The following is a 25,991-nucleotide window of genomic DNA, read 5'->3' as shown; positions in this document are numbered from 1 at the left end:
TACCTTTCTGTTAAGAAGACTTAAGAAGGCAAATACGCAATAAGTGAAATCCACAGGGTTAATGCACACCTGTTTGAACAGCAGCACTTGCAGAAAAGTTGTTGAGTGTGCCATCAGGCTGGAAAAGCATTTCAAGTGAAGACCCACAAAAATCTCATGCAGGCCTAGTTCTGCTCAGTATTCTCATTCCTAGCTTGGATGATGAAATAGAAGGTGAACTGCTGAAATTGTCAGATGACCCCGTATTAGGAGAGCTTGCAAGATTGTTTTTTGGAGTAGAGGAGAGGCATTCAAGGTGATCTTGATTAGCTGCTACAAAGAGCTCAAGATCAACAGGGTGAAATTCAGTGAAAGCAAATGTAATGTGCCGCATACAAAAAGCATAACCAAATTATAAATATGGAAGGGAAAGCAACTGGCAAAACTGCTGGGATTTTTGAGAGGATCACAGTATGGACTTGACAGTGGGTAAAAAAAACCCCAACCCAATGTTATTCTGGTATATAATATGTAATGTCCACTTAATAATTGGCCTCCTCAGAAATGTTGTCAAAATGTGCTATTTCAGTGACTGAGACCAGGCCTAAGGGGGACTTAGTGTTCACTCTTGATGTGCTACTAGGAAGCTTACTTTATAACGAACTGTAAGAAGAAAAAAAAGGAAGAAAACATAAATCTCCCATGGACTGGCAGCTAATGGGAAATTTCAGAAGAGGATGAGTCCTGTGCATGGAGGCGTAGAGTTAGAAAAGCAACACTGTTGGCAGAGGAGAGCCCTTGAGAGTATTAACCTAAAGCACATTTCTATCTGCAGAATGTAGGCCTGTCCATCTAAATTCTTGTCAAAGGGTAAAGCTGAGAGTGTCATCAAACTGTATATGCTTTCTGAAATTAGTTTCTGTAATTGTTTTCTCTTAAGTATATAATTGGAGAGAGTCATAGGTATTCAGAGAGGAAGAGCTTTAAATTAATGCACGAGGTACACTCCATTGCTGTGGAAGATGCTGCTGTCTAGGATGAGCCCTAGAAACAAGAGTTTGTATTCCATGTCAGGAAGGATACGTAAGCAAATATGATGTTCTGTTCATTATGTTTTATAATGAATATGATATTTAAACAAGAAATAAAAAGCTAGTACTGTATGACGATATACGTAAAGAGAGTCTTTTTAGCAAGGAACCTTTGTTAAAGTTGACTGGTTGTGCCTTGAGCCTGCCTTGGACGTGATTCTTTTCTGTTCTCTGCCAGTTGTTTGGGTAGGGAGAAATCTCAGTAACTTCAAAATGACTAGTTGGACAGATGTGGATGGGTACGTATAAATTCATGTGTCCTGAATGTATGCAGTTGCAAGCAGAAATAAATTGGTTAGATTTTTTTGTGTTTGTTTCTTTGTTTTATTTTGGGAGTTTTTTGAGTGTAACACAAATATCCTTCATACAGAGTATCCTTCAGAATTTTGGGAAGTGCACCCTTGAAGAACAATTGTATGTCAGTGATTATGTGCAGGATTTAAGATGATACTTTCCCTTGTGATTTTAAGCCCATCACTTATTAACTCTAACTTGGTTTTGCTGGTGGAAAATGTAACAAAAACCATGATGTTGATAATAATTTCCTGTTAAAAATTTTGTTTCCACCCTCTTGTGGCAGGTACTATGATCGTAGAACTCCAGGAGAGGGTAACTGAACTGGAAAACTGGAAGGATGGCAAAGGCCTTATTATCCATGGTGCAGGAAACACCTTTTGCTCAGGATCTGATTTGAATGCTGTCAAAGAAATGTCCAACTCCCAGGCAAGTGTTAATACACATGAAGGTTTTGGAGAAAAATTAGTTTTCTGAGATTCTTTCTGAAGGAGGTGTTGCACCACACTTCTGCTGCACTTTCACATTCAAGTCACAGAATGGAGCTTTAATGGTCAAAAAAAAAAATGCTGTCAGCCCCTTTAAGCCATGATTTAAGTGTTATTGTAAGTGATTCATAACTCTAAATTCCTACACTACATGTTCTTTTTAGCCTTTTCTTTTAAAAATGTCATTTCAGTTTCTTACAGCGGTATATGGCGAATTTGCACATCAAATAAGCTGTGCTTCTATAGTTTGACCTTTAGAAGCAGATACAAGTAATAATTTCTCATATTCTAAAAAAAAAAGAAATTTAAGTAACATGGCTGCTACTACAGAAGGGTTTCTGTTTTATCAAAACTGTGCTTGGACCTGCAAAAATGGAAGAACAGATGCAATTCTTGTGCTGTACTTGAGTCAGGTGAGTCTTGTGTGTAACTACGAAGTTGAAGAGGTTGGCGTTTGATGGCAATTTTTTGCTCGTGCTACCCATTTGGACAACTTTCACATGTGCTACAGTTCTTTCTGTGGATTAATATGTGGACTTGGCAATGTCTGAAATAGGACTTAGCTGCCAGGGAAGAGGGTCTTCCTGTGCTGCTCTTACACCTGGTTTGCAGTTGCGGTGAGTGACATCCTGGTGCTTTTTTGTGGCCACTGCAAATTTCAGGGTTTAACCACACAAGCGAACCATTTAATTGGCCCTTCCAGTATGAACATCAACACAAAAACTGGTTGATCTGATATTTGTCTGTAGTGATGATTTTTTTTTCTGTTGATGATACTAAATATCATAAACCCCACAAAGGTTTTATTTCTGGCCTGATAAAGTAAATAGAACAGTCCAGTTTTCAAAGGGTATAGGACGCTTTGTTTCCATTCTGGAACACCATGAGAGAGATGCTTTTCTTAATAGAGAAATGTCATGCTTTATAGATATAAATGGATTTGGAGGAAGCTTTCATTTGGATATTTTATAAGCACTGGTAATTTTAAAAATACAGATGCATATGTGATTTTTTCTAAATTGATTTCTAAAAAAATTTAATCTGCAATTCTCAACTTCTTTGAGCATTATACCAACAAAAAAGGAGCTGAAACCAAGAAAGGCCAGTTCTTTTCTTATCTGCAGTCTAGGCTTTCCTCCAGAGTTCTGCATTCAGTAAATCTCAGTGATTCTGCTTCCATACATTTAGTATTCTCTCTCTATGCTTATACAAATTACTTGGAGCCACTGCAGTGGCAGAGAGGGCTCTTGCAAGGATTAGGTTCGATATACTGGGCAAAATGAAATGTATATGTGTTAGTTATACCTTTTTGAGAATTCTCTGCACAGAATCTAGTTCTCATGCTAGTATTGAAATGAAAGCCTAGGAGTCACCAGTAGTGCTCCAAGCATAGTTCAACATAGTTGCTTTTCTATTTCCTTTGGGGAGTTCAAGCTATTTATCTTTTACTGAGAGTTTCTTTGTAATAGCTCCTAAACCATCTGTTTGGTGGGATTTAATAGTCCTTATTAAATAAAGCTTTAATAGAATGTGGAATAGTATTTGCTGTTCTTTAGTCTTACAGAACTCTTCTCTCTAACTTGATGCAGATAGGAGAGTTTTGTCTGGTTTCAGGTTAAGTTTTCTGTCCACAGGCATCTCTAAGGCAAAAAAAAAAAAAAAAAAAAAGAATATGCCTGACCTGGTATGTCTTTCACAGTATCAGAGAATATTCTGAGTTGGAAGGGACCCACAGGGATGATCGAGTCCAACTTTTAAGTGAATAGATTGAACCCATAACCTTGTCATCATTAGCACCATGCTCAAACAACTGAGCTTTCCTTTATATTATTTTTTTAAGGCTGATTTAGCCCATAGCTTTTAGTAATTGCAGGAAACACTTTTATTTTATCCAACCAGTTGGTCGAGGGAAGACTGTATTTTTCATAATTTTCAGTACAGTTTGCTTTTCCCTGTGGTGCAGAATAGGCAGAATAATGGCCAAGAATGCTGAAGGATTTTCGTGCCCCCTAGTGGCTCTTTGTCCTCCTCTTCCACTTCATTCTTTTCTTCTTTCTTTGTCTTCCTTCTCCCATGTTCAGTTGTTCCTAACTCTGAAGGAAACCTAGGTCCCCTGCCCGTTTTTCTTTTCTGAGTGCTAACATTACATACCCAAATCACAGAAGGCAAATGAATGGTGCAGTTTAAGTAAAAAAAAAAATTGTTTTCTTTCTATCTTTGTAAGCCTGGTTCCCAGAGCAAGAACTTCATTCTGGAGTAAGACTTGAAAAGCTGGCTAGCTTAAAAGCAAGAATGGCTCTTGAAACAACAGCTTAGAGGAAGAAGCATAAAGGAGAATTTTGCTTCCCTTGGTCCCTGTCTAGCTAGGACAGAGGTTCCCAAGCATAAACTTTGAAGGGAGGACTTTGGAGCAGTTGGAGATGATCTGGAAATATTGTTCTATCTGTAGTGAAAATGGATTTGAAACTCTTGCAGCAATAAGAGCCAGTGTTACAGTTTTCTACTTTATGAAGGTGACTTTCTTCTTCCCTGCCTCTCCTAGGCCCACTGCAAGCTATTAATCCTTTTTTTCCATATGTAGTGCTTTCAACTGCATTTTACCTCCCTTTCTGCTTTTGAGATGTCTTCTTACGTCAAGAACAGTATTAGAGCTGAAAATACAATTATTCCACTAGACTGCAGTGAACACCTCTTAGTCAGAGTATTTTATCTGAATAGTAGCCATATTTTTCTTACCAGGAGGTTTTGAAGGGTTTATTTGCCAGAACCCAAGCAATTGTGATTTTGTTTGTTTTCTGTGCAGGCATTTTTTCCCTGGGATACACAGTAATCTCTCTACCACCTGAGAGAAGGAAGACTTTTATTTTTGTCTGCTCAGACATAAATGTATTTTTCCAATTGGTCTGTTCTGGAATGAATCTTTAATTACCATTTTGGATTTTGTCATGCATTGAGAAGGCCAGTTTGAATGCAAGGATTCTGCTGTGAGGAAGTGAAAAGTTATGTTCTTTGAAGAACTTTTGTGCAGCTTCATCCTGAAAGTTGTAATATGGGAATTGTGCAAGTCTGTGTCTGAGAACTGGTACCTTGTATGTTTGTGTGGGTTTTGAACTTAGCTACTAAGGCAGCTATCATGAAGGATTTGAATGGTCTTTAATTTGGAATGGAAATATTGCTACTGTTCTTAGGGGATGTAGGAGATGGCTACAGTGATAACTCAAAGCCTCTTTATAAATCAACATGTGCTAAAATTTTCAAGCAGGCCTTTAGTGTAGTAAAACCAAATACACTGGTTCTAGTGTAGCAATTGTCATGGCATTTGCTTCTGCCAGAGATCTGTGCCTAAACATCATAATGCTGCTTGGCTTTGGGCAGAGTAGCTCTTAGGAATACATGACTAAATGGACAATAAGTCACCTGAAATTGGTCTACTATTATGTCAAGGTCCTATTCCAAAGATGTACTGTAGACTTAATACATATCTTTTCTTTCCCTGAGGTATGAGTCAGAGGCTTTTAATTCAGGCAGATTCTCTAACTTGCCAAGCTCTGTAAAGTTGTGCTTTAGAAATTAGTAAATTCCAGTAAAGAGATGTTGGGTTTGGTCTGCTTGGATTTTTTTTTCTTAATTTATTATTTGAAAGATGTGTTGAAATTGTTACCTACTGGTTTTTTATTTCTACAGTGTCCAAACATAATTTTTTTATTTAATCTGGGATAAATAGTATGTGTGGTTCAGTTCAGTATGCATATGAACGTGGTGATTCTGGATCATTTAGACCAGTTGTTTGACAAGTTCCTGATTAATGCTAGATGTCTGAGAAAGAGTATAATAACAGGGAAGGCAGATAGATAATGATTTTGCCTCAAAATATTTTCTTAGCCCCCAGCAACTTGTGACTAAGACTTCTAGAGCTAGAGGTGTTGCCTTCTATGTAATAACTTTTTGTTGCTGTTCCTGTTGTGATTTTATGTAGTTGTTCTTGGATTTGTGTAGAGGGTGTAATGTCCTGCTGCCAAGTGTTCCACATTTTAACTACATGCTGTAGGAAGAAATATTTGTTTTGAACATATTTTATTTGGAACCCTTTAGTTCTTGTACTGGATTAGAAGGAAATGATTGTGTCTTTTTCACTATTGATTGCAAAGAGATGTAAAACAGGATGAGAGAGATAAGAAGGATCTTATTTCCGGTTTGGTTTTTTATTTATTTTGGTGTTTTGTGGTTTGGTTTGTTGATTTTTTTAGCTGAAATGCTTTTGGCCCAAACAATAAAAGATTAAAGTGGTAAATTGTATCTTGTCTAAAACTTTATGGATTTGGAACAGTAAAAAGTATGCAGCACACTATGACTTTGTACAGAGTTTAAAAACTCAGATTTATGGGTGTTCAACTTGAAGTGAGAAGAGGAAATTAAGAAGAAAGGCTAAAATTTCACAACATAGAAATTCAGTATTGCAATTACTTTAGCAGTGGCTTAATTATAACTGAAATTTATATAAATCAATTGAGTTCTGCTTTTATTTATTTTAACCCGATTTGTGCTAGATTTTCTATTAGTGCATAGTAGGGTTGGGCTAGAATTTAGGCAACATGAACCAAATAGAAAAAAAACCAGCTGAAGTAAATATAAAATATATTTATTCCTGTCTACTCCATCTATGTGTTTAATTGCTTCACATCAGGATCACTTAACGTTTTTTAATTTCCTATTCTTTGTAGGATGGGATGAATATGTGCATGTTTATGCAAAACACCTTAACCAGACTTATGAGGTAATATATTTTATTTACCCTTTTTTATGAAGTAATTATAAGTATCAGAATGTATTTTGGCTAACTTTTTAATGAGATGTTTAAAGTTAAATACATAGTTTTAAGTATGTAATTTTGAATCCCGGACTTTGTATTCACACATGTTAATCAGGTAGGTATTTATGGATTTAAATGAGACCTGAACATTTTGCAACTCTTAGACTTTCCAGAGATTGGAACAGGAAAAAAAACCCTAGGCTTGTATGTGTAGAGCTAGGAGATACCCAGAGTTAAGGAAATCTTGGCCTTCAAATTGTCTGAAACTTGACCTCTCTAACTCAGTGGAAATCGGTAGCTCTTAAATAACAATCAGCAACAGGTTATGCAGCCTACGTAGGTAACATTTATTTGAGATATTTATTTAATCTTCCCACTTCACAAGAGGAGTGTAGTCAGTTCTACCATCTGGTACTTCTGAAAAAGACACCCTTTCCTTTAGACTTTGCTTCCCTTAAGAAATCACATTTCTATTAAATCCATTTGTGGTAGAGTCTGTCTTTTTCTGCTCAGAGCTCTTTGAAGATGAATACTCTTTGTTTTCAAATATTCTTTGTTTTCAAATAATCTATATGAGAAAGTGTATGAATTAACATTTTTTCTGTAAAATTACCCAGGAGATTGAAAACATAGTAGTAGTACTGTAAGGAATCCTCAGGATTGGAAGCCATTTGCATAAGCTGGCCTCCATATAATCATATGATAAAAATTGATGGGGTAAAGCTAAGAGGAGGAAGATGTGTGAAGATTAAGTCCCCAACTTCAGGTGTGTTGACTTAGTGTGTCTTTAAGCCGTGGTTCAGGGGGAGCACTGAACTGCTGTCTGGGGACATCTGCTGTAGATGGGATTAGTCTCCCTTAGAGCTGAGGCTGACTGTGCTCCTGAAAGAGGTACCTCAAATGGATTAGAGTGTGGATGTAGCCATCTTGGACCCCTATCTTCTGGTTTCTCATAAACAACAGGAAAAATGAGATTGCCCTCTTCCAGTGGGTTCACTTGTGCTAAGTATTGTATGAACTGTGCTGCAGCTTGTAAGTGAACCTGGGCCATAAGAAAGTGTTGGTGCTTCTGTTAAAATAGAACTAAAACCAGACGTGTGGTTATGATTAGGAAGCTGATTTCTGAATGAGGTTTGTAAACTGCTCAAAAAGCTAAATGTCTCTTCATTGTAAAAGATGGAACAGCTGTATTAGTGTGCAAATTCTGTGACTAACCAGCTGTCTTCATCTCTTAGGGAACTTGCCTTATCCTAAGTCACTGTTCGTTAGTATTCATTTCACATCAGCAGTGGGGAAACATACTCTTCCTTCCCTCTGTCCTTTGAATTACCTTGAACATGATTAAATACCTTGAACATGATTAAATACAACACCAACAAAGGTAACAGATTGCTGCTTTCCTCAAAAGGTTTTGTCTGCAAAAAAAAGTTTTGTTGATGACTGAGATAGTAGCACTCTGTTTGAAGAAGCTGCTGAAGCTGTCATGGTAAATCTCATTAATTTTAGATAAGCCGGCCCTTCAGTTCTTTGTGTCTCTTTCTGGGGTGTGCTGGCTTAGAGTAGAATCTTGTGTTGCTATCCTGTCACTCCTTGCAGGTAGTCTTTTTAGGCATAATCTATAGCAGGTATTTTTCATAGCATGTGTTTTTCAGTACATGATATTTATTTTGATTTTATTTGATATATCTGTCTTGCTGTTTCATTTGGGATTCTGTATCAATTATGCAATAGTAATTTTGAAATAAGTGGAATTGGTATTGTGCTGCTTGCCCACAAAGATGTAGTTATTTGAATAAATTGGAACAGTACATTTTTCTCAACTTTTACTGTAGAGATGGTTTGGTTGAATTGTTTTGTAATTTCTGAAAGGCTAAAAGCATGAATTTTGCTTACTAAAGTCTCTTGTGTAGGTTGCCTTTGATCAGTGTTGCACTAGTTCAAGGAAAAGCTTTTGGAGGAGGAGCAGAACTTACCACAGCCTGTGATTTCAGGTAAGGCTAACAAGTTGTGTAGCTGTTATGTTGAGTCAGCGATTTAATGATTGTCCAAGTGAAATGTGAGAAGCTTGAGGTACCACTTCTACCAGGAGTCATGTTCCTGGGTTCCAAGGAACTAGATTGCAACTAGATTTTGTCATCAGACTTCACAGGAAAAAAAAAAGTTGTGGTTTCTGCCAGGTTGTGTGGTTTGGATCACCGTGTGAACCAAGAGCAGTAAGGAACTTTAGCAATTGACTGTGTTACACACCAAGCGGGTTCAACTCACCCGAGTGAGAGGTAGGAGGGCTGTAAAATTGTATATCTCCCTGTGTCTCTATGTGAATGTCACAAGTAAAAATAAATAAATAAATATCTTCATTACTCTGGTATTTCTTGTTCTGAGTTTCTTATTTGTAACATCATTTTGTGCTGCACAGTTGTTGAAACAAGAGTTTGAGGTGCAGAGGAAAACAAATGAGGTTTTGTCCCTGTTTTTTTTTTTTTTCCATTCAGGTGCATGGATTTGCTAGCATGAAACAACTGGCAAAAAAAAAAGGGCTTTAATTAAACTGGCAGAACAGGAATGGGAAGAAACGAAAGTAATAAAATGTCACTTTATATAAACAACTACTAATGTGCAAACAGCCTACAGATGTAACAGGATAAGCACAGTGGGCAGCATCTCTGAAAAGGAGGAGCTTTTAGTGAAGTTTTTATCTAAGAAAAGGAAATGTGCTCTTGAAGAGGCCTTAATGCCTGAAGTGGGAAAGGAATTGCCCCGCCCAAGCTGAAGGAAGGTACACTCAAAAGTAAAAAAACTAGAATATTACAGTGCTGTTCCAGGTATCAGGAACAGGCTTTGGCTAGAGGAGATGGTATCTGCATTGTCTAAGCCACTTGGAAGCAATCTTTCTTTGCTTTGAAGGTAGATGTGGTTGGATCTTTCTTTATATCTGCTCAGCACACAGTGAGCTGAAACCCCAGCTGTGATGTGAGTCCAGGCTGTGTTACAAATGCCTCGGAAACAGCAGAGAGGCTCAGTGTTTGACAGCTGCAGTGCTGGCAGGAGAATGCACCTGGGAGACTCAGCAGACCTTTCTCTATCTGTGAGCCTGTCGGCAGAAAGTGTTTCTTGTTATCTCTAAATAGGAGTTTAGGGAATGGGAATGTAATGAAATGGAAATCTTTTGGCTTTCTAAAATATGTAGTCTCTACTTACACTCCAGCTATGCTGTTTTGACATGCTGTGTAATTATAGGCATTGTCAAGTAACTCTTATTTGCATGAATTGAGCAGCTGCAGTTCCTCTTATGCATTGCCATAATTTTCATAATAACAACAGCTGTTGATCCATCTTCCATTACTTTCTACACACCCATCCAGTGCAACTAAATAACAGCAATTCAGGAGCAGCAAATGGGACTTAATTAATAACAGCAACAAGACAGAGAAACATACTCTGTGCTGTTATTGCTCTTGAATTTGAGAATGTTAGTACTGTTGGACAAAATCCTGGGGGTTTTTTGAGAACTATAAATAGGTATTAGTGGAACAGGTATTTTGTCCTCAGTCACTAGATGACAAAAGATGAGCTTGAGACAGAAATCAGAGATTTGTTTTCTTCCTCGAATAAACTGTTTGGGCATTTTATTTTTTAAAACAAAATGAGTTTGTTGTGGCTGCTTTTAATTCTAGATTTTCAAATAGAGTTCTGTTTTTCACAGTCTCTGTTTAAACTACCAAACTGCTTGGTTTTGGCCTGTCCTGGGGTGACTGTATGACTATCATCTGCCCTATGCCAAACATGAATCCTGTGCCTTCCTGCATCTTTAAGCTGTTTCTCAGGAGAGGGGGGAGAAAAGCCAGGCGAATTTTTCAGAGCAGTTTGTGCTCAAGGACACACACACCCCCCTGCATTGCTGCTGCTGCAGAGCCAAGGAAAGCACCTTCCTGCTTTTTCCCAGCTCTCGGCTCCTTTTCTCAGGAGAGACAGAGAGTTAAAACTCTTTGCTTTTTAGCTAGCCTGCTAGCTGAGGCAAGAACTTTTCTTGGGACTGTTCTGCTCCGGTCCAGAACAACATCACCAGGAGGCCCCACACCATGGCCCGGAGGTGCCCATGCTGAACCCCAGCTCTGGAGAGGGCAGAGCCACACCCACAGAAAGGACTCTGAAATCTCCCCAGGTTTCTTCTCCAAAGCAAGAGGTTTTATTATTTAACATTATTCATTCCCTTTTCTGTGCCTGCGTGCACTCCGCTTGTTAAATAAATAGGGGTTTTTTTACTTTCCTCCGAGGAATTTCTTTCTGAACCTGCTGGGGGCGAAGCTGCTGAAATCTGCCTTCTAACAGAGGGACGTTCATTTCAGACATTTTCCTCCAAATTTGTCTCAAACCAAGACATGGCCTGAAATATTTTCATATTTTTATCTCTGCCACTGTGTACTACATTAACTATACTGATATTGTTGAAGCAACTCACTTGAACCAAAATGACCCAGGTACCTCCTCTGAAATGTGCTCTGGCAGCATGATGCACATCTCTGCTAAAGTAGAGGTGTGGACAAATCCAATTTTAAAATAGCTGAGGTGGTTTAAGATATTACTGATACATTCTTCCTGTAGCAGTTCTTGTGGCTAATTGTCTCACTCTGTTTTAAGCTGGCTCATTTTAAATTGGATTAGGGAGGGCTTTTGTGAACTTTTACACACTTATTGCTGACATAAGGACAGTGATGAAAAGTGAAAGCATCTTAGGTCAGTCCACCTTTAATCTGGAGGAAGAGGTCTTCTCAAAACACCTTCTTCAATCTTAGCTGATTTATGTCTTGTTGGAGTATGACTCTCCAGAAGAGCAGCATCCTTATAAAGATCATAAACATGTTACTAGGGGGGAAAAAAAAATCAGTCCAGACAAGAGCAAGGTAATTAATTTCCTTTCAGACTTTTTCTGATTTGAAAATTGGAAAGATAAAGCTTCTGACACTATAATTATTTACTCAATTATTACTGCAAAACTGAGTAATGTAGAAGTGTGCAAGTATGAAACTTGTTTAGACAGCTGAGCACTTTAGTACCATTTTCAAGAAATGCTGACTTTTTTCAGTGTGCCACAGGTGAGCCTGTGAAGGTGGCTTGTGGTGTCTGCTGCCAAATGTTAATGTATTTTACAGCTCTGCATGACACTGCAGCCATTTCAGTGAGGTGCAGAAGTGAATGTGATGTTGGATTTAGTGATGCAGTTTTACAAATAATTGAACTACCTGCATTGGGTTCCTATATGCAGAAACTTGAAGTGTGTCTTGTGCTTACACAATGTGCGAAGGTAAGGAGAACAGATTTGGCAGGATTGGTTGAGGAATTTGGACAGGAAAACAGTAATGGTAGTGGATTGTTGGGCAATAAGCTGACAGATATGGGGAAAAGACAGTTGGTAATGAATCCATTTGTGCAATTAGCATGTCACAATAATCTCTGAATGCAGTCACTGCAGTGCACTACCAACAAATAGCCAGAATAACTAACTTTGAATTCTGAGCTGTTTTGTCTTCTATTTCGTGTTGATGCCTTTGAGAAATCTCTCTGGGGCAATGTCTGCGTAGATCTTTTACATGCATCTACAACTTTGAAAATTTGGTCCTACATCGCTTGGCAAAATTACTTCCATTGTATTTGAGTGCTTCTGAGACACAGAGTCTCTTTCCTGCTACCCTGTTTTTCCTCTCTAATGCTTCTGCAGTCCAAGTAGAGGTGTGTCCCTGCTGTGTCAATCAAATTTAAAAGGTAGTGTTTTGAGGCAGAGGACAAGAGTGCTGAGATATAAAACTGCCTATTTCTCATACCATTAATCTCTGAATGGGCTCGTAGGTAGAGACAGCAGTAATTTCCTTTTCTTCTTTAGAAAATAAATTAATGAACTATAATTTCTTCAGCTGTAGTTGATGTTGCACAGTTAAATTGCAAAGGACCAGTTTCATTACTGTTGTAAGTGCTGAGCTAACTATTAGCTTATGCTAATAATACTGCATTTATCAAATTGGCCTTCCTTCATTTTAGCAGTGTGTTTTCTATATTTTTGTGAAATGTGTAGGCATGCTTAGTATTACATTTTAAGGTGTTAAACGTGTTCCACAAAACACTTAATAAGAGATACAATGAAATGAAATGCTATTTAATAACTTCGGGTGTTTGTGTTCCTATGATAATTTATGTTTATTTCCTTTTACAAGATGTATTTAGCAGTTTATAGGAAATCAAAGGAGCAGAAGATAATCTAACCACTGCATAGATGTAGGTCCACTATGACCAACTTTTCAGTTGTTTCACCTTTCAAAAAGGAGAAGTGGAGGAAGCCATAAAGACTTTAGTATTCTACAGTAAACTTTTTCGAAAATAGATTTCAGAACATCAGCACATGAGCTTCTTTGGAAATATTTCACTCTAAACAAGGATTTGGGCTTTTAATTTTATCAGGAGGAGCATTTAGGTGCACAAGATACAACTGTTTGAAATAAGGGTGCCTCAGTACATAGTAGCATTTTTCATTGGACAGAGCCTGATGTGAATGTAGCAGGATGGGGTTCACATTCTCATGAGTTCTTGCAGAGTCCAGGCTCAGAAAGCACTTTTCATTCATGTGACTGTAAAACTGTTACACATCATCGCAGAAGAATCAGTAGCCAAATCTGAGAGTGGCTTCTCTGTAGAAGCCTAAAAGATAAAGGACTAAAATGTGTATGTTTCAAACACTGATAGCTGGATAGCCATGGAGCCAGCCAAGGATTGTTGGTAATAACACTCTGTGAGAAAGAACAGGATGTGCGTGGAGAAGAGGGCCATATGGAGGTGGAGCAGCACTTTTCTGGGACAAATGTCCTTGTTCTGCTGCCTGGAGATAAGCACAACACAGTACAGGGCAAGTGCAGGAATGAATTTGAGAAGCGGGCATGCACTTTAGGGGGGAATTAAGACCATCAAAGACCTCTGAAGCCTCCAACCCACTTCCAGAAAGGTCTAGAAGAAAGGACTGTGCATGATAACTAATTTTCATAGAAAGTGAGAAGCTTACCTCCAGGACAGGATAAACATATGTATAAAAAAGTATCCCCACAAAGGCTGGGCGTGCGTGCACCCCAGGACCCTGGATACTCCAGCTGGATCAATGCTTCAGCCAGGACTGATCTCCCTTCTATTCTCTTTCTTCCTTTCTTTGTCTCTCTTTAATTCATCTCTCTCTCTCTCTCTTCCCTTTCACCCTACCGCTTATCCAAAACCCACTGCTGTGTGCTTATACTGGGGGGTCAGGGACTAGAATAACAATGTCCATGCCAAGTGTGTAAATTAGTAATAAAACTCTATAAGCTTTTGTGGATCCTCTGACTTTTGCCATTCCTTTTGACCACGAGCATCTACGAGTCTTGGGTTCTCCCTTCTCCTTAAGGGTGGGACACCACGTTCTCACAGCTTCAAGTGCTTGCTATGTGGCGTAGATCACTTTTTAAAGCTATATAGAATTTTAATCTCTTATATATATGTGTGTGTGTATGTGTGTGTATTTAAAATCTGCAAATCAGTTGGCAGTTTTAGAATTCCAATGCAATCCTACATCACTTGGCATTTTTAGAGCCCTGGGGGGTTTGTTACTACAGGTTTCTGGTTATGATTTTAAAAATCTCACATTGCCTGCCTTTAAAAAGGCTGTTCTTATTTTTGATGTGGTACATTTGACATCTGGTTAAGTAAGCACTGCTAGAAATGGGCTCAAGAGCTTCTGTTATTTGCCTTCTATTTATGGACTGGTGTTGAGGGTTTTTTACCAGTTTTCATTTGGGATTGAATTTTGTGTGTTTACAGTCTTTCAGGCAGAGCATTTTTAGATGTAGTCTACAATTCAAATTACCACTGTTTGATTGTAGTAGAAATTTAAATAATATCAACAAAGCATTAATTTGAGTAGATGTTTTCTTTCCGAAGTTGTCTTCTTGCAGGGATTTACTTCATTCTAGGTTGTTTAGTTTGTTTTGGTTTTCTTTTTTTCCCTTTGGGAGGCCAAACCATCTTATCCTGGGTAAATGAAATTTTTCTTATCAGCATGTGTCTACATTTTAGACCACTTGTACCATGCAATTGTACATCCTTTCTGTTGAACAATCCTGTCTGCAGCTGATAAAATGTGCTGCATGATAATAATAAACAGAGATAGTCCAGATAATAGAAAACTTAGATAAGGCAGATTTTAGAGGATGCAGGTCTGGGCCCATTCTGATACTTGCTGATACACTGAGCTGTTGGTCCAGTGTAGAGAAGCATTTAAGATTCAAAGAGAATATGAGAAAAGAGTACAAATGCACTGGAATTGTCCACTATGCTGGCATCTGTGAAGTGACTAATTGCAAGTTTACATAAACTGATATTTGAGGTATTTGAGTTTGATGCATCATTGCTGATCTTCACTACTAATTTTTTTTAATATATGTATGTATTTATTATCAGATAGCTCCACAAATTGGTTAATATGAAGTGTGAGAAACACTTATATATTCCAGTCTGCTGATTTTGAGGTGAGGTTACACTGAGCTGTGGCTTTGTGAGGACAGACTGCCTGAATAGCTTCCTTGGCTATGGGAGGAGGGTGTCCCTGTTGCATAATCCCAGCTCACTTCTTACCTCTGATTTGCCAAGCAGCAATGAAAATGCCTGTATGAGTCAATTATCTCACTAAAAACAACAGAAAACCTGGGTTTTTCCTGTTTTTACAGTTAACTAGAGTGGATTGTAAGGGAATATAATATTGTCTATAGCCAGTGTAAAGGAGGAGCTAAGTCTCTAGGAGATGGCGAAGAACTGTAAGGGGTGAGAATACAATCTACTCCTTTTGGCTCTAGGGAGATGTTACATACCCTTGGTTTCCCCTGAAGCCACAGCTTTCAACTGCTTTACTTTTCACTGGATCAGCTTCCAGAGAATGTCTTCCTGAGTCCCTGTTAGCTGTTTCATTTTTCAGCCCTGTCGTGTGCTATTGAAGGACTATGAAAAGAGCTCTTCCTCTCTTTATCACTCCAAGTAGCAATATAGTTAACATTGTAGGTGTCTGAAGGGTAATCGTCCGTATCAGGGTTACTGTTCGTTGAAATGACCAGATGTTCCCAAAATGACTCAATTTCCCTGGCTGTAAGCAAGCATTGTGTGGATCTCAGCCTACTTCCACTGTAAGCATTGCCTTCAAAATTGCAACTTCCAGTCTTCCTCTTCAGCCCCCAGTTTTATTTTTGTCTTTGATCCAAAGCAGTCCAAGGTCTTAGTGAAGATTTGGAGCCCAGCAGGCTGAACCTCTGTGTTCCTCTTCCTTACAGATTTATGCAAAATTGTGTGAAACAAGATAGCAAACTGTTTAATCTTGTTAACCTTGGTGGCTTCAGCTTCCTACTTCCTGGATTCTGTAGTCAGTAAGAAATTAATTACTATGCTGTGACTCAGCAGTCTCAGCAAGAATAAATCAAATTGTAAATTCTTATGTTAGATTCCTATTGTGCTTAAACTGTTTTGTGTATAAGGACTTCTGCTGTATCCATGGTCTGTTACTAGGTGTTATCTTCCAGTCCTATTTTGTGTGCTGATGATTCATATTCGTAAACAAAAAGCAAATATATAGACTGAGAAAAACCCTATAATTTAAATTAGCATGGATTTGTGTGTGTGTGAAAGAGACAAAGATTGTAAATAAAAAGATAGCAGGGGAAATTATACTTTTGGTGATAATTGGTCACACTCCTAGGGATATTTATGGGGCATCTGTTACAGTTGGCTGAAAATGTGCCTGCTTCTTGTCCAGGTAGACTGAACATGACATCAGTGATCTGAAGTTGGTTTGAAATTCCCATCAGTATATAATATTCTATATTAAAAGGTAAAGAGGAGAAGCAGCAGGTTACTGCTTCAATGTAGAGTTTTAATGTTAAATTATCTATCCCATTTACACCTTTTTGAGTTATATCATTGTGCTCTTCCCCTCCCCCCCAAAAAAAATCTCTGAAGTCGTATATCATATCTGGAAAACTTAGGTCACAGCCACCGTGATGATTTTAAAAAAGCCAAACCACGACTGTCAGTATTTTTTGTTTGAAATTAACATGGTATCCTGACAAAGTGGCAACATTCCATTATAATTGAATCACCAGTGATTTCAACTAAGTATATTATCTCTCTTTGCTTTAGTCAGAAACTGTGTAGGATGTGCAAATGCAGCATTGGTAGCTCCATGTGCAGAGACAGCTGAATTTCAAAGCGTGTCTTGTTACCCTGTGTCTTGTGAAGGGTTGTTAGTGTGACGTTATGTTGTATTTTAAGTTCTTTAGTGCAGTGAGTTGCAGAAACCTGATACATCAAATCCATCATAAAGTATTAGAACAGCTTGAACCTTGCATCTCTCAGGGCTGATGTCAAGAAATGCTGTTCCTTTCCAGTCAGCTGAGTTCAGGCGAGTGAGGTGATCTTTGTGGTTTTGACATTTTAGATGCCAAGCTCTGAGCCACTGTTGGGAAGCCCCTCCTCCCCTTTGTGTATCATCAGTAGAGACGAGCAGAAAATGTGATTGAAATGTTCCTGCCTTAAGAGACTCTTGAATTTGATCTGGGAGAATTTTGTTCTGTTTTCTATGGTTTTGATAAACATACATAATGAAAATAAAGATGTGGGAAGCCAAAGTTATAGACATGGTTTGCATATGCTGCATGAAAGTGTGCACATAATTTAAAAGATACAATATTTCCTCTTTGAAAACAAGCTCCACTGTACTTTTTTTTTTATTTCTAGATGAATACTGTCATTTAAATTTGACAAAAAAATTTAATTATCAAGCACCTTTACCTCCAGGTGGTCTTTTCCATCAAAGAATCTAGTAAAATATCACTGGATCTTTCCTAATGGACTTTTTTACTTTAATCTAAAAGGCATATCTGTTGTTGAAAATGTTTGCTTGAACAGAATCCAAATAGCTCTAGTTTCTTTTTTGGGAAGGAAAGACTCATGTAACATTTCAGATTTCCAGCATGAGTAATTTTTTTGTGAGCATTATTTTGGCATTCACTCACTTGTGTATTGAGGCTTTGGCAGCCTGTAAAGAATAGCTAAAACCTGTTTCATGGGTAAGACCCAAGTGATATGGCAAGATGAGAACTGCTCTGAAAATAATTGTATGGTAACCGAGGTGCCTGGGACCCACTGACACCAGAGTAATACAAATATGGTCATAACTGTGAATTACAAGAAGAGAGTGTTAGTAAGATATTGGTCATTAGCTGGGGAGGAGAAATAGGGTGGTAGCCCATGGATTGCTGTTGTACATCTGCAGGTAGTAAGGAGGATCCAGGCACTGCATCTTGAATGATGGGGCATCAGTCCAGCTTTATGGCTCTGGGTGATTCATGCCATTTTCAGAGTTTGTATTACACACTTCAGGGGAATTAGAGCTCCCCAGTGTAACTATCTGCTTTATTCTCTTGGTTCTATGTGTTCTTAAATTGTGATCTGAGCCCTGGGTGTGTTCAATAACCCTTTGTAAAACCATGCTGCTCCTCACCAGTGTGTGCACAGTAGGTGTTAAACAGGTCCAAGGCAGCACCCTTGGACAGGGCAGTCTTTATTGCTGTCTGTGTAGTTGTAAAAAGTTTTTCTCTCCTACATAGGAAAGACCTTTTAATTTACTTTTTCTGCTGTTTTCTGAAACTACTCAGCTCACTTGGATGCTTAGGCACAAGATGGAATGAGGGAGCAGTGTATGGCTGACACAGCTTGTGTGTCACATCGCAGCTTGTGAAGGGGCCACCTGATGTGTGTGTGAGCACATATGACCTGGCGTGGCAGTGGTGAAGGGCTTCATGAGCCCTCTGGCCAGCCCTGTCCCCATCTCCACCAAGGCCTCCTGCATGGTGCTGCCCACCCCCAGCACCATGGTGGGGATGGAACCTTGGGCCTTAGAAACCCCCCGTGGGCATTGCATGTGAGCCTAAAGAAGTATCATCCTGGAAAATGGGGCAGATTCACTTTGTGATTTGGCCAAATTATTTTCTTTCCTGTCAGTTTATTGAAAAATGACTGGGAAGGGGAAAGCAAAATAAAAAGGCTCATCTTACTTCTTTTAATACTGCTTGTGGAGTTTTAATCAGTCATACTTTTTTTGGGCCCTTATTTCTTACCTTGTGATCTGCCATCTAATTCAATTTTTCATTCCTGCTGCAGAAAATGTCTTTCTGCAATTTCCAATATCCAGCTTCATTTATCCCTTTTAGAAGAAATGTAGCTTTTTATAGCATGCTTTTTTCTCTCCAGCTTCTGTGAAGCCATGAGTGAGAAAGTGTCAAGCCTGAGGTAAAAAATTAGATTTAAACCCCCTAATCAAGGTCTGCTGTGTGAACCTCCATCTATACCTGAATTCTGGGAGATTCTGGTCCAGAATGAGATTGAAAGTCTGTGCGGATGGCAGCCAGTATGACAGCAGACATCACCTGCAGGAGACTTTGGGGGGGCCTTACCTACCTTGTCTTCATTGAGACTGCACTACTCCCCTTGCAGGGTATTGCTACCAGCTTCTTTCCCCATGTTTCTTTCCTTTTATTATCCCTCTCTCAAACTAACAATCTCTGGCCCTCTTTTAGCTCATTTTCTTTGGTCATGGAAGTGTTTAAGAAATAAATCCTTTTTCACTTCTCTGGTTGTTCTTACGCAGTCATGTCTAGACCAGTTTTAATCTGGGTCTTGCCAGAAGACTCTCCCAGACGGTCTTCTCTGCTGCCTTACTGAGCTCCTTCGTGCTACTGATAGAACTTTTCTTGATTTTTTTCAGTGCAGACTTTGCTAGTGATGAGATGCTCTTTTTTGGGGGGAGATGCAGTTCTCTGTGTCTGTCTATTATAATTTAATTCCTGTTATCCAAGGGATCTTTGTCCAGTAACAATATTATTTTTGTGCTTCTTCCCTGGAATGGCTTCCTTTGGACTTGATAATCTTGCAGCCTCTTTGAGCTGACTTTGTTGATTTTGGAGGCTCCTCTTCCATTGAATATCCCAATATTTGGGCAATAGGTGTTGGTTATCCACATTTTAATTTCCTGTTTATTCCTGGAGACCACATTCCTCCGAAAATGGCTCATGTCTGTTTAGCAATTTCTGCACTGGTGTCCAGTGTTCCAACTCTTCCTCTAATCCTTGTCATTGCTATATATTCCATTTTTTAGATTCAGGGCTCCACTTTTCAGAATTTTAGCATCAACCAAATGTTTTGTACTTCTAGATGAAAGTATGACTTTGTCATTCTTTCTTCTGCATTTTATTTCACTCTGGGTGATGTGAGAAAGTGTGATAGAGTCACATTATAAATTACTATTTTAAGGCCTCCTTTGAAGAATGCAATTCTCATTGTTTAGGTCCCTTTGCTCCCCTCTAGAAAGTGCCCTCAGGTTTCCCAGCCAACTCAGAAGAATGTTAACTCTTATTAAGAAAATACTTCTGTAATTAGGAGTCTATTTACTTGATCTGATTTTTACCCTGACCATAAAATGCATTGGAGAATCTGACTGGAGGACAGCAAAGGTAGGGGGTAAAGGCGATATGTGCTAGGGAGACATGAGAGATTTTTCTGGGCTACTTTATGTAAAGTTTGGTTTTTAGCTTTTGTGATGAGTGGGGAGAAAATGGATGCACTAAGAATGTTTCAAAATAATTTAGTAACTATAAATAAAAATCCACATAGTCTCTGTAAAGTGATTTGAGAAGAGCTGTGAGAAAAGCAAGCTTTTGTGCTGGTGAAATTTCCTAGGATGGTATCACGCCTACTCCTTTGACACTGTGATTTAGAGTGTGCCTAGAACACTCTGTGCTTGGGAGGCTTGGTAGGATTATTTTTATTTTGCTTCTTGGGTATCATTTTAATTTATTTAAACCTCAAATAAAGAAGGTTTATTGTTTTGTGATTTTAATTGGTGGAGTGTTTTTAAATCACTGAAAGGATTTGAGAGAGGTAACTTTCTGATGGGCTTGTTAAAATAAAAAAACCTACTTCTTTCCATTGCTTTCTTGTAGAAAAGGTTATGGATTAAAGCTAAAAAACAGGAAAGATTATTAATGTGCACAGTCTTCTTTTAGCCTATTGAAATTTGGGATTGCAGAGCATCTTTTAGCAACTGTATCTAAGATAAGCACACGGCATGCAGTTTCCCCAGACTATCTTTAAACTATTTTGTCTTCATTTTTATGTACTTTAGTAGTTAGCATTTATGTAGTTGCCATTTATTCATCTGTCAAGTGAATATCTGGATTTAAGGATTTTCAGAAAGAGCAAACATTTAGGGGGTTTGCTTTTATGATGCCATGGTGGTCTGCACAGGCCATCACCACAGACATGTAGCACAAATCCTTACTTTTATCAGTTTTACAGTAGTTTTGCTTTGTAAGTCTCACTAGTGCTGTCGCAGGTCTGAAGTAGTAATTGCTGCAATATCTAATTGCCTTATTATTTCTCTGCCTAGGGCAGAAACATGAGAAGCTCTCAGTGAGAAAGAAGATATGAGAGAGATGCAGAGGGAATTAATACTAGCAAGCTGTGTTGGGAGAGCATGTAACAGTCATGGCTTGCCAATATTCACTGCATTGCTCCAGTTCAAAAACCTGCTAAATAGAATTAGCAAGGAGTTATTGATTAAATGTTTAATCTGGGTCTTTTTGGTCCTTTAAAGCCTATCCAATTAATCAAGTGAGATTGAAAAATAATTGAAATTATGATTAATTCTTCTCAGGATAATTCCACTTGTTAACATTCTCAGAGAACTAGGGTGGGGTTTTTTGGGGATAGAGGGTATAGTAAGCTGACTGTCAAAAAAATCTTTAGCCATTTTGTCTAGATAGTCCCCTTACAGAGTATGTAGGTAATTATTTGATGGTGTAGTGATAAATAGACTGCCGAGACACTGCACTAGATAGGCAGAGAGGGATTCATTAGTCCCAGCTTGCTTTTTGGAGGAAACTGTCTTATTCTTAAGGGTCTAATTCTAAAAACATCTGTCATGAAAATTGAAGTAAGGACTGGAAGCTGCTAATCAGCAACTTTGCTGACTGGCTAAATTATTTTAGTATAGTACTGCATATTTCTTCTGCAGAATATTCTTCCCACAGTACCTTGCTGCTTCAAAATTCATTTTTATCGCAAAAATGACTGGTTAATACATTTGTTGTTTTAAGATGAGTTTCTGTAGTAACTATGGAAGGCTTGTGTATTGGAATATTGAACAAGGCTTACACAAGACAAGTTGTCACTACTGGAACACAATGTTGTCATGTAATTAACTTATTAGTGTTTAGGTTTCCAGGTCAGGTCTCTGCAGGCACAAACCGCAGCCTTACCTTTAGTCTTTTCAGGCTTTCTGTGGCTTTGTGAAAATATCAAGGCAGTAGTTCATATTCAGGTTGTGTTTTCAAGGTTGTACTCAGGAATTACTTTTGTTGTTAGACATTCTGGAGAAGGTAGAGATTAGCTTTGCAGCAATTGCCAAGGAGCATTCATATATAGTGCCTGAAGAATTTGTGTCTTATTGCTAAGGAAGTTCTGTATTTTCTTACACATGCTCTAATATCTGTCTTTCCATGGTGGGGAGAATAGATGTAAGATATATTAAATGGGAAGATGCATGATATCTGGTGTATCTTTTCGACTCTGAGATTTGGAATGCAGATACCAGAGGTGGATTGAGTGATAGGTACAAGTTAAACCTTACAGATCAGAATGCCATGCTAAAGAAAATGGGGAGAAGGCAGTGAGCTTGGAGGATTCCAAACCCCTTGGTATGTGCTACATGAACTGTTCAAAATAGTGTGAAGTTCCGCAGTGCTTGACTGCTTAAGTGATGATCCTTGCCCAAACCTCAGGCTAACAGCATTTGCAGTTCCAGTTAATTGCTCCTTATGGTCCAGCTTTCAGAGCTACCACTTGCCTGTGGGATGATCCCTTAGTATCCCTGTCTGAGCCAAGGAACTGAAGCTGCAGAATTATCTGGGTGCATTTGCAGCAAAGGTGACACTTTTCTCTTATGGAATTGCTTTCACCTCCAACTACCCTCTTCTGCCTTATCTGAACAGTTATTGCATTTCAGCCATTCATTTTAAAGCTGCTTTTTTTTTTTCCTATTTAAGAAGCTTAGAATGCAGCCTAGGAAAGATTACTTGATTTATGTGGTGCACTGAACCAACCTGAAATAAAGGACTTCTTTTTAATCCAAAATCAAGGCTTTTGCTGTACAAATAAAGGAACAGGTAGTTTGTTTCTTGCTATGATGCTACAAATTCAGCAATCACAACTCTCTCTTGCTTTGTTTTAACGTATTGTAACAGTTTAGTTGACTAAAAACATCCCATCACTTCATGTGTTCATCAGCACTTTGTGTAAGAGCAGCACTTTATTTTTGTTGGGTTTTGTGTGCCTCAGCAAGAGAAGTGAGATTAGATTACAGATGGTACCTGTGTAACTCTGCTGCCTGAGTCCCTGTCACTCGCTTCAGGAACCTACCATCAATACTGGGATCCGCTGTGTCCTCTGGGATGCTGAGGACAATGGAGTGAGATTGAGGTGCAATTTTCTTGGAAGTGATGGGACAGGGATTGTATTTCTGGTGTTGAGAAGGTGCAGCTGGAAAACAGGGAAGAAATGGACAATGGACTGGCTTTCTTGCTCACTTAAGGTCCAGCATGCACGCGAGAGCTGCTGTTGTTGTGAATTGTCCTGGTAGCACTCACCAAACAAACTTACAAAATCCTAAACTAGTTACACATGAGCTTTTGTCCACTTGCCAGCAAGATCATTAAATTTTTGTGTCCACCTGGCAAAGAAGTTCATTTACATGATAAACACCATCTGCAGATAATGTCATACCTGACCTCTTAACAAATTTATGAACTTGCACTCCCCAGCAGTGTGTATTTTAAAAAGCTCTTTTGGCCATGTGTCAGCATAACACTGCTGTTATTTAATTTTAAAAGAGTTAATTAAGCTGATGCCGTATTGATGAGTTTGTTAGAAAGGCATACATGTTGGGCAAACTGTATGGCAGCATTGTACATCAACTTTGTTCTTCTGTTCTTTGAACAAGTGTTTGGCTCTTGATAACCTTCCTTCTGTTACCATTTTCCAGGTGGTTTCCTTTTTCCTTTAATATCTTTCTTTTCCTGTACCTGCAATAGTTCCGTGTGTGGTTTGGATGGTGTTTTGGGTTTGTATGGCCAGGTTTTGGTAGCAGAGGGGCTACAGAGGTAGCAGTAGGTACAGCTTCTGTGAGAAGTTGCCAGAAGCTTCCCCTGTGTCAGGTAGAACCAGTGCCAGCTGGCTCCAAGGTGGATGCACTGCTGGCCCAGGTTGAGCCAATCAGGAATGATAGTAATACCTCTGTGATAACATATTTTAAAAGGAGAAGAAAGTTACTGCACAGTTGTAATGGTGGCCAGAGAAGAGCAGGGTGAGAATATGTGAGAGGAACAACTCTGCAGACACCAGGGTCAGTGGAGAAGGAGGGGTTGGAGGGAAGGAGGTACCTGAGGTGCCAGAGCTGAGATTCCCCTGCGGACCATGGTGAGGCAGCTGTGCCCCTGCAGCCCAGGGAGGACCACAGGGATGCAAAGATCCACCTACAGCCCCTGGAGAAGACCCACACCAGAGGAGATGAATGCCCAAGAGTGGGCTGGGAGGCCTGTGCTGGAGCAGGGTCTTGTAGGGACCTGTGGAGAGAGGAGCCCATGCTGGAGCAGGTTTCCTGGTAGGACTTGTGAACCCATGCTGGAGCAGGCTGTTCTTGAAGGATGGCACCCTTTGGAAGAGTGAATCACACCGGAAAAGTTTGCAGAGAACTGTCTCCATGTGAGGGGCCCCACACCGGAGCAGAGGAAGGACTCCTCTCCCTGAGCAGTGGCAGAAACAACATGTGATGAACTGACCATAACCCCCACTCCCCATCTCCCTGCACCAAAGTGGGTGTGTGGCTGACCATAGACATTGCTTTTCATCTGTCTGGGTGTCCTGCATCTATGTTTTGCAAAATATGTAGTTCTACTTGAAGATTTATTATTATTTCTGTAGCTCTTGCTCTACAGCATGCTAAAAACATGGATGTCTTTTAAACGTACCCCAAGGCCTTTGACTCTCGTTTATGGAGAATTTTCTGCTTTGTGTTGGTTCAATCACCTTGCAGATAAGGTATTACTGAAATTTACAGAAGAAGGTAGCAGATTCGGTGAGGGAACTTACTGTGACCCAAAGACGTAAGCTCTGTTTATTATTTATATTAATATTGATGGTTTGAGAGCAGGATGCCAAAGTATTTGTGGGGGAGGTAAAAGTCATCTCCTGCAGTTCTGGCTGCCCTCTCTTGGTACAGCCATAGCTGGGAACCAGGTGCTGCAGCACTGCATGATGCTGGCTGCCTCCCTCCATGGTGTGCCAGTCTCACGCCAACTAAAAGGGGAAGATCAGAAGTCAGGAGCTGTGTCCTTATGTGACACTGGGAACGGGAACAAAATCCAGGTTGCTGACAACACATGTATTGTTTTAGGTGTCTTTTTTTCCTATAATGGGTTTCAAAAGCATAGTTGTAGGATCTTTTAAAATGCATAAAATAGAGGGTGGTATCTGTCCCTCCCTAGTAAACTTGATTAGTATCTTTGCCTTGTCAGAATGCTGACTATAACTCAAACCTTGAAGTCCAGGAAATGATTAGGTAAGGGCCAGCACAGATCTTAATATAATCTTAGTTCTATCAAGGAACTGATTACATCCGTTGGAGCAGCTCAGTAACATTAGTATTTATAATAAGCAGGTATGAAAAATTGAGAAAGTATATTTTTATTTGCATTTTCAGCTTTTATTGTATATGCTCTGGCTTCAAGTAGCTGGGAAATACTTTAGCAAAGGAAAGCATAGCTGTTAGCTCACAGAAAGTGCTGCCTTTGGGGAGCAAGTGTACCTTTACAAGGCTGGGATTTGCTAGGCTGCAATGTTAGTAACAAGGTTTCTTCTCACGTGCATTGCCAGTGATGTGATGAGATGCAATGTGACAGTCAGTTGTTTGTGGGTACAATGAGATGTGACAGAATGAAGGAATCCTCAGATCAAAGGGGGAGGATTTGTAACATTTAGTGCAGCTGAGAACATTTTAAAATGTACAGCAGGAACATTTGCTGTAGCTCGTTTGCTTTAGATGACTAACACAAAATTGGATGTGGCCCATGGTGGCTGTGCTTTCTTCGTGGGGGGGCTGTAGTGTTTGTAACATGGAAATAAAATGGTTTCAAAGAAGGTTTCAGATGCACGTTGAGGCTTATA

General features: G+C 39.2%; 1 protein-coding gene across 7 annotated transcripts in view; it reads left to right on the top strand.

Moving 5' to 3' along the window:
- Positions 1 to 25,991, top strand: part of ECHDC1 (ethylmalonyl-CoA decarboxylase 1) — a 45,015-nt gene that overhangs the window by 12,119 nt on the left and 6,905 nt on the right. For 6 of the 7 annotated variants that reach the window (XM_032101620.1, XM_032101621.1, XM_032101623.1 and 3 more), the window contains exons 3-5: positions 1,651 to 1,793; positions 6,574 to 6,626; positions 8,573 to 8,653. In XM_032101620.1, coding sequence (XP_031957511.1) covers positions 1,651 to 1,793; positions 6,574 to 6,626; positions 8,573 to 8,653 — 277 coding nt within the window. Of the gene's footprint in view, positions 1 to 1,650; positions 1,794 to 4,680; positions 4,852 to 6,573; positions 6,627 to 8,572; positions 8,654 to 25,991 lie in introns of those variants that run through there. The other variant, XM_032101627.1, reaches the window with a different exon arrangement.

The sequence above is a fragment of the Corvus moneduloides genome, chromosome 3 (assembly GCF_009650955.1).
Source record: "Corvus moneduloides isolate bCorMon1 chromosome 3, bCorMon1.pri, whole genome shotgun sequence".
Lineage (NCBI taxonomy): Eukaryota > Metazoa > Chordata > Aves > Passeriformes > Corvidae > Corvus > Corvus moneduloides.
This window is presented reverse-complemented; position numbering and strand designations above follow the sequence as displayed.